At 38.9% G+C, this 12,479-nt stretch overlaps 1 protein-coding gene across 1 annotated transcript in view; it reads left to right on the top strand.

Annotated features, from left to right (window-relative positions):
• LOC136677107 (protein ENTREP2-like) overlaps positions 1 to 12,479 on the top strand; it is a 227,633-nt gene that overhangs the window by 199,395 nt on the left and 15,759 nt on the right. Inside the window, exon 5 of the mRNA XM_066654524.1 lies at positions 4,704 to 4,811. Coding sequence (XP_066510621.1) covers positions 4,704 to 4,811 — 108 coding nt within the window. The remainder of the gene's footprint in view (positions 1 to 4,703; positions 4,812 to 12,479) is intronic.

Genomic DNA, 12,479 nt, shown 5'->3' with positions numbered 1-12,479 from the left:
GCGTGTACACACACACACACACTCACACACACACACACACTGAGAGGTTACATCTCAAAACGCACCTTCCCCATATATAAGGCAGTAATAATAAATGCAACAGGTGGACAAATTAATTTATGGCTACATGAATAACAGCCAATTACTTGCTCATTTTAAGAGGCATTTCATTAAGCATTACACTATTCATATAGTCGTTTAAAAACACAACAGTATGCTTTACCCAATTGATTAATCAAAGAAAAAAAATCATCAGAATATTCAATTCCAAAAATATCCAATATTTGCAGCCCTACTTTTATTTTACATCAATCAATAATGAAATCTTTCAGATATTTACCTCTCCTTCTAGAGAAGATAATGTAATGTACCTTTACGGACCACAACTGGACTTTAAAACCACTGTTGTACCTTTAAAGGTACATTTGCACTGTTTGTACCTTTAGTGACCAATAACGTATACAGTGACCAATACAGTACCTTTTCTAAAAGCGTAGACATGAAACCCAAACCCTGCCTTTCAAAATGGACCAGAGATTGCTGCTCTGGACTGAAAACCTTTCATACTTGACCAAACGTACCAAACCCATGGAGCAAGCTTACCAGTGTACAGAGAAAACACTGTAGTGTGAAAACGCCCCAATGACTTTCACCTTGAATCTGACTTTAGATCTTACAACACGAACTTTGGCCCTGACTTCAGATTTTAGGACTTGCATTTTACATCCCAGTGACATATGAACAGAGCTGCATTTGCATCCCTGTTTCATATTAGGAATATTCCATATTAGGAATTCTGGGTCTCATCTCTCATTCTCTATAGGAAAACAAATGTTGTTTTGAAAATCGCCCTGTGGTAAACAAAACTGCCCTGACCTAAAAGGTGCTGTTAATTTACCCACACTCCACATTCAGGTTTCACTTTCTGGTTTACGCAGTCATTAAACACTCCAGCTGATATGAAGAATTAAATTGTTGCTGCCACTCAGTTTGATCGCCTGTTTGTGGCTCTATGTCAGTGGTCCCTAAGGGAGAAGGTGGGCTTTTGTTATATGTTTTCCTTTTCTTTCTTTTTTTTTTCAATAAGTGGTCAGAACTTAATAAAAAAATGTGCTGAGGCATCTCCCCCATGATTTTAGAAGTGATGTGTAAAGTGCTAGTGCACTTCTGTTGTTTCAGCAGTCATGTTTAGTTGAGTTATTTATATGAAAGAACCAACCCCCAATATTTATTTATTTTTAAAATCAGAGCAGTTGATCGCCCTCTTGCTTAACAATCTCTGCTCTTCTGGGAGTGCTTTACTGTAGATGCTGGAACATTGCTGTGAGGATTTGTTTGCATTCAGCCAAGACAGCATTAGTGAGGTCAGGTACTGATGTTGGATGATTAGTTCTGAGCCACAAATGCCACTTCAACCCATACTCCAAAGCCCAGTGCTGGGGGTCTTTATATCCCTCTATTCATTTTTTGTCATTGTGTGTCCCTTTGTGTTGTGTGTGTGTGTGTGTGTGTGTGTATACATTTGAACCCTTTGTCAGCACTGGGAAAACCTGTTCTGTGTAACTCTAAACAATGACTGTATGTATTAATATTGGCCTGTTCAGCAGTGCAATGGACTACATTTCCCAATATGCTTTTTGCGAATTAGTTATTAGTTGATTTCCATCCTGTAGTTACCGCAGCAAAATAAACATTTTATTAATACTCTTCCTTTCCAGGTGTACACAAACGTTACACTGCATAGCTTATGAGCTTCTTGGCTCAGACTAAAAACTCCCCATCGATAATATTCTCTATGGTGTTTTGTATTTCCTGTACAAATATGTTGTGTTCAATCGATTGTGCACACTCTAAACCTAATTGGTTGAATAATTTCAGTCAATCCAAGAATCAAAGAAGCTCATGAGATACTGATGAGCAACAGACATTTCCACACCACACACACACACACACATCCCAACTATAGACATCATAGGCAAAAATCAATAAAACGTAGAAGTTAATTAGTCGTCTAACTTTGTAGCCTGTTAAATGAGTCTGCAGCTTGTGGGGCAACTGTGTGGTCTGCTGGGTGCAGTGTAATTGTGTGGTTTGATGTTAGTGGTTTGGACGGAGAGGAGACGGAGCCAGAAGTGACAGCTCTGCCTCCTGTCTGACCTCGAGAGTTTGCATGCTATCACACCCACACACACAGGTTTGTTTTCATACACTGTGAGACCATTTCATAGACATCCATTCATTTGCGGGAGACTGGTCCGTACTTTATCAATAAGTATTAGTAGTTCTGCACACACACACACACACACACACACACACAAATGTGCACACATGCACACAGCGCCTTCTCCCCAGGGGGGCTATGCTGTGGTGTGGTGGTGTCATCACAAATCCAGCAACATGTGATCAACACCATACTTTCTGACTCAGCCTTTTTTAATGTTTAGGGTTATAATTTAAAGTGACAGTACAGATGGGATTCTCAGTGATGTTATAAAATATTATTATTTCTTAGTCCAGATGGGCTTTCCAAACTTGTAACTGTTTTGTCTGAAACCACTGGTCTGAGATCATGTGGCTGTTTCGACAGTTGTGATATCCGCCACGCACAATGCATTTATCCAATGCAGTTGTAGTTAATTTAAGTAAATAAGTAAGAATACTGTTGCTTAGGTTTGCATGGAGCAATCAATATATGAAGGATGGGGTTTTTAAAGAGTACATAGTGTACCACTTTCCACAAGTTAACACAGCTCCCTGGGGTGTTAATTAAACATCTGTAATATGCTTTGTACAAAATTCCACAAGAATAAAACCACACAGCCCTCTCCCCCTCCCCCCACAGTCTTAACAGCTCTAGCTGTTTAACTGTTTCAGCGCCTGTTCCTTTAAATGATAATGAGCCACAGCATGAAGCAGAAGCTCAGATTTCTAGTGATTTGCTATTGGTGCTATTTATTCTCCATACTTGTTTTCACCAGGTTTTTGATTGGTTTTGCTCGTGTTGGTTGCTGTGATTGGATAGACTCAGAAAAGGAGGGACAATATTAAAATCAGAACAACTGACTTTATCCTGTGGTTTCAGACCTGGCAGCCCATCAAAAAGAATAACACACTGAAAAATCCTTTTTATTTCTTCTTGATATGTCCTCTTAAATCAACAGTAAAGAGGTGTTTACACTCAGCAAGCACAGAGCCACTTGAAATTAGGGGAAATCTGTTTATGATAGTTCCCTTTTATAATCAAATGTTGTTCACTCAAATCCAAAGTTGGTTGGTCCTTGCTGACCTCAACTTTCTCTATATTCTGTGGCCACGGTGTGTTGTGCTAATGCCAAGTCTGAATTTGTTGGAGATTCAGAGCGTCCTTCACTGTACCTGTAATATAAAATCATCTATAAACCCTTATGTCACAGAGAACATACACAGCTCTCCACTGGACAGGGTCAGCAGACAGATTCATCAGCGTACTGCCATTATATATGACAACAACGACAGCGTGCTCTTATACAATATTATCACCCTCATAAAATCTCATGCCTTTTCATGGTCACTTAGGTCAAACAATTTATCTGTCACCTTCTACCTTATTCATCTCGGTCAGTTTCAAAGGGCAGGTGTTTGAGCTTGCATTAATAGCATATATTAACTGGATGAACTGTAAATACATAGTGTCTCCTCTTATTATGGAGTGACGTTATAAGATTGCATGTGTTTTTATTGGCATTGAGGTAAAAGGAAGCACTGGTAAATGGCCGCAGCTTGGGCCTGTATAATGACTCTGAGCCCACATCTCCACACCTGCTCTCTAAAGCTCATTGGCCATTAAAAGGCAGCGGTGTGTGTCATGATGACCGGCTCGTTTTCCCTTAAGTGCTCATTAAGAAGTGCGATATCTTGAAAGATTCATCATCATAAAGGCAGTAAGTGACATGTCTGTGTTATGGTGTCAGATGAGGCGTTGGAGGAATGTTGGAGTCTTGGCCGGGACAACAGCTAATTTTATTTGTTGCAATAGGAAAGACCTCTGGGTTTTTTTCTCTCCAGAGGGACTCAGTCAGCCTTATTTACTCATCTAGGCCAAAAAGATTTACCTCTTTATTTTGGTTGGACTGGCACCCTGTCCAGAGTATAGCACCTTATAACCAATGGTAGGCTGTGCACCCACCATGACATTGATCAGGATCAAGAAGATGAACGAATGAATTCAAATAGAGTAGATGTCCTTTGTGGAGAACTTATTAAAGGTTTAAAACCCATTACTCGATATTAACGTTCTTTACGCATTTAAACAAATTAGTAAAAATGGTTCTTTATGGAACCAAAATGGTTCTTCTATGGCATCACTCAAAGAACCTTTTGTAGCACCTTTATTTTTAGGAGTATACATTACAGATAAAGCAGATTTTTTACAGTGATGATTTAAATGTGTATAATTTGTTGTTTGTTTTATTTAATTAAACATTATATAGAATGTAAATAGAGCATGTTATAGAATACATTTTATTTATTAATGTTTATTTTCATCACAGCGTCTAGGCTCTGCTTCACTGTGTGTGTTATCTCTACAATCACTGATGATTGTGCATTAGTATTAATAGGGACAGCATTATGACACTTTTCTTCTCTCTCTTCTCACCCCCAAAATACCTCATAATGTTGTTTAACTATGTTCTCTCTCTCTCTCTCTCTCTCTCTCTCTGCAGGAGCTGTTGTTTAGTGTGTGTGCATTGAATGTCATCTCCACCATTGTGTGCGCTCTTGCTACAGCCATGTGCTGCATGCAGATGGTCTCCACTGATATACTGCAGATGGTAAGTTTGTGTGTGTATGTGTGTGTGTGTGCATGCATCGCAATGCTGCACTTAAATTTGTCCCACTGTATTATGTACGAAGGATGGGTACAGTTAAGTGGTAAACATGCCATCTCTAATATAATCTGTGGTATAATCTGTTATTTTCTAAGTCTTAGTTTCCAAAAATATCATGACAGTAGGAGCCCTTATCAAATCCATATGTGCTCATTCTAAAGTATATGCTTTCTACATGATCCAAGGCAACTGGGGCAGGGGCATGTTTACCAGGGGATTCTTTTTACCACACCTCAACAATAATTTTTTACATTTTTTACATTTATATGAAAGTCTTCAGCTGCACAGCCTTGCTGGATTTCTTTGACATATAGAGCACTTAATAAGGTTTTCAGTGGACGAAAGATCTGGATGGCAGGAACATCAGCCATCACCTGCACTCTCTGATTACACAAACATGAACACTGATCAGCCAAAACAATGAAACATCCTCCTGCTTTCTACACTCACGGTCTGTTGAATTAGCTCCATGGACCAAATAGGTGCACTTTGCTTTTCTACATTTACAGACTCTAGGGCATCTGTTGCTGTGGGGGTTTTGACCAATGAAGAACAAGTTAAAAGGGGGATAATAAAGTATGCAGAGGAACAGAAATGAGTGTAGAAACAAGGAGATAATTTTAATGATGTGGGTGTTTGGTGTATGTTTTCAATTATTAAGCACAAGCCTCAAATAAAATACATAGTGAAACACTGAATGCAATGCTTATTTTTTTCATTCAGAGAGTTTTATGAACGCTACATATTCTGCTAAACTTTATTACTCTCATATGGATTTATGAGGGTGCTAAGTGCATGAATCCTTACAGTAAAACAGAGCGGTCCACCCTTGTAAACTGTCAAACATGCATTATTCACTACATAACCCTAATTAATACTGTGAGATATTCATCACATTTTAGAGCCATCAACCACATACACAGGTAGGGAGATTTGTCCTGAGAACGAACTGTTTCTGAACAAGAGTGGGGCGGCACGGTGGTGCAGCAGGTAGTGTCACAGTCACATAACTCCAAGAACCTGGAGGTTGTGGGTTAGAGTCCCACTCCAGGTGAGTGTCTGTGAGGAGTTTGGTGTGTTCTCCCCGTGTCCGCGTGGGTTTCCTCCCATGGTCCAAAAACACACGTTGGTAGGTGGATTAGCGACTCAAAAAGTGTCTGTAGGTGTGAGTGTTGCCCTGTTAAGGACTCCAGGGTGTGTTGCGCCCAATGACTCCAGGTAGGCTCTGGACCCACCCTGAACTGGACAAGTGGTTACAGATAATGAATGAATGAACAAGAGTTGCTTATGAAACCTGTAATATGAGGCGAGTTAGTGATAATTTTTTACTAAGTCCTCCCACTCTACCTCCCAGCATGAAGAAGAATGGTGTATGATCACTGGCCTTATAAGCACATATTCTGGATGTAGCTGATGGCATTCATGAGGTCATAGCCATGCCCAACATCTGAAATGTTAAAAAAAAAAAACACTTTTATGTGAAGGCAGAATATCATGGGTGTCAGGGCGGATAAGAAGCGATTGTGTGAGCAGTAAGGAGGAGCTGGAGGGAGTTTACACATTAGTTCCTGATTTCTTGTAATAATATTGTAATTTCTTTTCTGTTTTACATTACTCCACAGATTTAGAATGTAAAATGAAAAATAATCTGAATAAATGCAATCTGCATTGATATCAGAACACTGAAAATGATAGTGAATTTAATATTTCATGACTGAAATATGTCAGCAGTTGCGCATAAATAAAATATGTCACATACACTGCCCGGCCCAAAGAAAAAGGCCATGCATTCATCAGTCCATAATAAATATCAGCATTCACAGTCCATCTTATCAGATTCACTGACCATATAGGTTCACTTTCCACTGCCCACTCTATTAGACACAACTACCTTAGTGGTTCACTTTGTAGATGTAATGTCAGAGACAGTTGCTCGCCTGTTGCTGCACAGCTTGTTTTAGTCATCTTCCAGCTCTTCATCGGTGGTCATAAAATGCTGCCCATAGGATGCTGTTGGCTGAATGTTACTATTTGGTGGACTCTTTTCAGTCCAACAATGACAGTGGGGTGTATAAGTCCTCCAGCAGCACTGCCGTTTCTGATCCACTCATAGCTGTGCAATACACACTAACACTCCACTGCAGCACTCAGAATGATCCACTCCCGAAATTGTACCTGCTCTGTGGGGGTCCTGTGGAGAGCATGACATTTGAAGAACAGGGTGAAAGGGGCTTAGCAACATATGCAGAGCAACAGATGGACTACAGTTTGCAGTTGTAAAACTACAAAATGCACTTATAAAGTATGTCGAGCTGTAAAAATTGACACTGGGTCTAGAAACGTAAAGGTCACTGTAGTGTCACAGCTACTGCAAGTTGGGTTTAGACTGTGTGGATATCATGATAGTGCTGTCGGAGTCTGAAAACATGAATTGTGAATATATTCTTTGATTGTTTAATGGAACTTGCTCCTCAGCAGCAGAGTGGTGTCTTCTTCTACTGACAACAAATTATCATAAAGTCCTGTCAGTTTCTGAAATCTCAGGTTTAAAATCATCCAGTCACCAACAGCAGAACATTATCATTTTTTCATATCATGGATTTATCTCCAGACTATCTTTGTGGTAGAGTTTGACCTCAGCAAATAGGAGATCACAGTGCATAGTGAATATCAGGCTTCAAGCATTTTGGTGATATTTTACAGGTGAAATATTTGGTTGTGCTACAGAATTTACAGAATCCTGTGCTAGATTTCAAGCTAGATAGATCTAGACGTCAGATATGATTTTTATTATCCTCTCTTCCCCAATTCAGTCATTTCTGTGGATACTGGCCAAAGCTCTGATCAAGTAATCCATCAGGTTACAATAAAATACCATCAAAACCAGTACAGTCAAAATAGTTTCCCAACAGGAACCACTGGGAACAACATATGCTATTAGAGTGTGTGTGTGTGTGTGTGTGTGTTCACTGCCATACATGGGTTAAATGCGGAGTCCAAATTACTTTGTACTGCTGTGTAATGGCGATAGAAGCCCACTTCACCTATTGGTCTCATAATTTGCATCACTAATCCTCTGTTCTTTCTAGAATATTCTTTCAGAAGCTGTATTTTGTGCATTTAATAGGATTAATAAATGAATTCTCCAGTCATGCAGTTATGGAGTCATCTCTGTGTATTGTGTTTCATCTTTTAAAATGATACTCTCTTCTTTCTCAAGACAGCAAAACCTCCCAAAGAACAGTTTTTCTGTGTGGTGCAGAATGCTGACCACTGGGTCTTTTCAAGCCAGGATTTCCTCAGCTCTGCAGTCTGAACTCTGATGCTTGGTGGAGGGAAAAGCAGACAAAGCAGTGGCAGAGGACAGCGGAGTTTTATAATACCTCCAGAGACCTTATTTGCCAGCTGCTTTTATGTGTGAGGAAATAAACTTGTGGGAACATAAAGTTTTAATATTGTATATAAGTGGGCTTTGGAGGTTTATGGCCACTGTTGTAAATTCTGGGACCTGGCTGGATGAGTTCAGTAGGGACTGGGCTAGTGCATTATGAACAGCAAGTGTGTATTTATGAGCGTGTGTGTACACATTTTTACTCTTTTTGTAGAGAACAAAAGCTCCGCAGTGGCAGGGTGATACACAGAGTGTGATGCTATAGGAGAATTTTGTTGCTACACATGAAAAGTGTTTAATTTCTTAATCCCAGATGAATTGTTTAAAACTTAAAACAACCAATAGCTCCTTTTGTAAATTAAATGAAAGTTTCGCTTTATAGCAGTATAGAACTGTTTTACCTAATCTGTCTGGCACATCAGTAACAGATGTTTATCACAGGAGGATCATTTTTCTGTGATGATGCCACTGACTTTCAATATCCCTTACATTATAACTTCTGCGTAGCACCTCCAGCTTATAGGTCAAAGACTTTCATAGATTTGCTCCTACCCAAGCTGGGAATTGACCCCAAGCCTGTTGTATGAATAGAGGTGGTGTTATGTAACAGTACACTAGAGATGTCCTAACCAGAAATGCATATAAGCAAAGTTTAAATAGTGCTTAAAAGATAAAACATAGCAGATTCTGGAGAACTAGTGTTCTCACAGGGAAACAACACCCACCCCTCCTGTTTGTGTTTATTCAGAAGCTCCACATCTTTTAAGGTGGAACAGTAAGAAACTGACTGTAGATTGTTTGTAGCTGAAGTTGAAATTATAATGTAAGTTTTTATTCACTGTGTTAATTAACACAGAAACTCTTTTGGAAGTTTTAGTAGGTGTTTAATTTCATGCCGTTAACAGTCTTTCAAATATGGAGCCATTTATGGAGCAGAAATAGAGCAATGTCCAGACACTTTCCAGTGCACATATAGACCTGAAAGCTAGCACATGGTGAGGAAACATTCTATACATTTTATAAAAAGTGTGTTGGATTAAAATCATGAACATCACCTTTGAGAGGGTTAGCATATGTCCCAACTGTACTGAGGCCAGCAACCACCTAGCACATAGCTAACATAATCAGAGATTAAAAGAAAAAACACTTACATTTTAAACAGAAAGCAAGATAAATGTCTAGTTACTACAAAGCATAAGTTACCATAGGCTAGTTCGTATAAAGCATATTTGTGTATTATCTAGCTGGTATTAGGACCTAGAATATTTTCATTGAATTCCCCTGATCTCCTGATTCGAGCAGAATGTTTACATGTTGACTTATAGAAAGCACCATTTTGTGCCTTAGTGTAAAACTAGTGTAAAACAGTATCATTTGACTGAATTAGCATGCAGATATGTGCGTGTTGCCATGGTGATAGTGGCTGCAGAAAACTGGTTATGATCCAAGGAGAGCTTTGGTGGTCATTTTATTTGAGTTCACTTGTGTTAAAGTGGAAACACCTGTTGTATGCCTAATATATTAAACTTAGCATACACAGAACTTAGCATACACTTAATACACAGAAATGTACACAAACGTTTGCAATAGAGCTGAATGTGTATTGGTGGGTGCGTGTGTGGGTGGGTGGGTGTGTTTGTGTGTGTGAGGGTATGGTCTGTGTTATATTAACATGCCTGTGTGTGAAGTGGGGGGATTAGTTTCGTCTCAGGGCACAGGGTGACAATTCGAGAAATCACCACGGTTACCAGTGCCACACTCTCTGCACAAAGACAATACTGTTTAAACGCACCAGAGCAAAACACAGCCAGGAACATGGTTTAGTTTTCCACCTGTGACTATAAATACTACACAACACCATTATAATTGCAGCATACAGAGCAAACAGCACACTGCTTACTGAAGTCTAGTGTGGACTGTTCTCATGATGCTGTATATTGACATTACATCACGTTTGCATTCAGGCTCCTTTCTGTGTTAACTGTATGAAGAGTTGGCATTGTCAAAAATAAAAAAAACAGATGTCATATAATTATTATTATACTGTATATCCTGTTATGAATTTTGAATATTTCACTTTAGTCTCTCTCTCTCTCTCTCTCTCTCTCTCTCCCTCCTTTTTTCTCCTGAATCTCTGAGTGTCTCATTATCGCAGTAAAGGAATGTAAGCTCTGTTTTCAAAACACAGGGATGGAAAGATTAAATGTGTGTGTGTGTGTGTGTGTGTGGGTGTAGGGGTCATGACTGTGGGAGTAGCTATAGACCTTCGTTTACCCACGGCCTACTCAACATACCACGAAATGAAAAAGACCTTCAAGTGTACAGTCAAAGTTAAAATACTCATAAGCAATAATATTCCTGTTCAGAGTGATGAAATATTTGGAAATGTAATGAAAACAATTTATTTTGAGACTACACTCTTCATCCTAAAGTTAGCAAACCATGTGAGAATGTGGTATGGAAACACTTGAAAAACATTGGCTAGAGCCAAGTGTCAAAATGAGAACCGTCAGGTCAAGACATTAAAAGAGCAATATGTTATGAGAATAATGAGTAAGATGACTTATGAATTATGCAGTAATACACATAAGCAGGGGTCCTCAAACTGTTTAATCAAAGGGCCAGCTTACAGTTTTTCAGTCTTTTGGGGGGGCTGGACTGCAGCCAGAGAAGAAAACATCTAAAACAAAATCTACATACCATGTCATAAAGTCATAAATATTTTGAAGTTAAATTCATTTTATTTATAGTCATAATATTTCAAAAATGTAAAGTCACTGTGGAGTACGGGATGACACCTCGTTCCACTTGCGAATCTGCATTGAGTTTTACAGTAAACGTGAAATATGATTGGCCATAAAATATGATCGTAGCAGGTGACACTGTTACATAGTTCTGCTGCTATATGTCGATCAGCCGAAACATTAAAATGCTTCCTTGTTTTTGCACCCACGGTCCATTTCATCAGCTTCTTGTAAAGGTGGACACTGTTGTTCTACAATTACAGACTGTAGTCCATCTGTTGTTCAGCGCTGTGTTCTTCAATCATCAAGACCCCCACAGATCCTCCACAGGGCAAAGTATTATTTGGGTGGTTGGTCATAATGTCATTATGGTTATGTGGCCAAACGCTTGGGACCCACCACAACCCTGATCAGGATGAATTCATTACGGTAGATGTATGAATAAACGTATATTAGCAAAGTTAAAAGCAACACATTCCCTCCACTGGTACTTTCCTCCACTGGTACTTTTTTTTGCTTTCCTCTACAGAAATCAGGCATTTCATTTAATTGATTCAAATGTGTACATCTTTTCCTCATGAATAAAATATACCACACATTGACATACTTTTTTGCTGAAAAAAAGTAAACTGAAAGACAAAAATAGCATTGATAAATTTTATTAATTAAATAATAGTGTAGAACTATGTTTGAATCAAATACATTCAAATCAACCTTATTTACCTCAAGTTCTATATTAAGTTACAAATCTAAAAACTACTGAAACAACAGTGATTTCACTCCCAGCTCTGCTTTTGTAGCTGCAACTTCAAAGGCATGAACCATGTTACTCCCTGGTCTAAACCAAATATTTCATCATTTGGTTTGTTGCTTTAAGGGCCCATATAATTTAAAATGCGTTTTTTTTTTAAATAAGAGAATTGGATGGAAAAATGTTAACATGGTGATTTTCAAAATGTATTCACTCTCACCACACAGACCATGGATGCTAAGGTCTGTTGTAAAGTATTTGATTGAAAGATTTTCATGGTGGCACTGCAAGACAAGTAGTGTCGCTGTCACACAGTTTCAGGGTACTGAGCTTGTGGGTTTGAGACCCACTCCGAGGGGCTGTTTGTGAAGGGATGGTTTGTCCATGTGGGTTTCAGTTTTTACATCAGATGCCCTTCTTGACACAATCCACCAATTAATCTAGGCTAGAGAATGGGACTACGAACACATTATCACATGCATCCACATTAGCTGGGATACTCACACATTCACACTAGGGACAAATTTCACAAAGCAAATCAACCGCGATCCCAAGAACAACAATGAAATGGATAAGAAATATAGAACCATTAAAAGGCATTTCAGATTAGTGTAGCATATTGTCACTGAAAAACATGCATCCATGTTTGTCATGTTTTAGTTTACTACATCATTTGAACAGAACAGTGGTCTTTCACATAGTATGGAAATGTCATGATGAATGGA

This window comes from Hoplias malabaricus, chromosome X2 (genome assembly GCF_029633855.1).
Source record: "Hoplias malabaricus isolate fHopMal1 chromosome X2, fHopMal1.hap1, whole genome shotgun sequence".
Lineage (NCBI taxonomy): Eukaryota > Metazoa > Chordata > Actinopteri > Characiformes > Erythrinidae > Hoplias > Hoplias malabaricus.
This window is presented reverse-complemented; position numbering and strand designations above follow the sequence as displayed.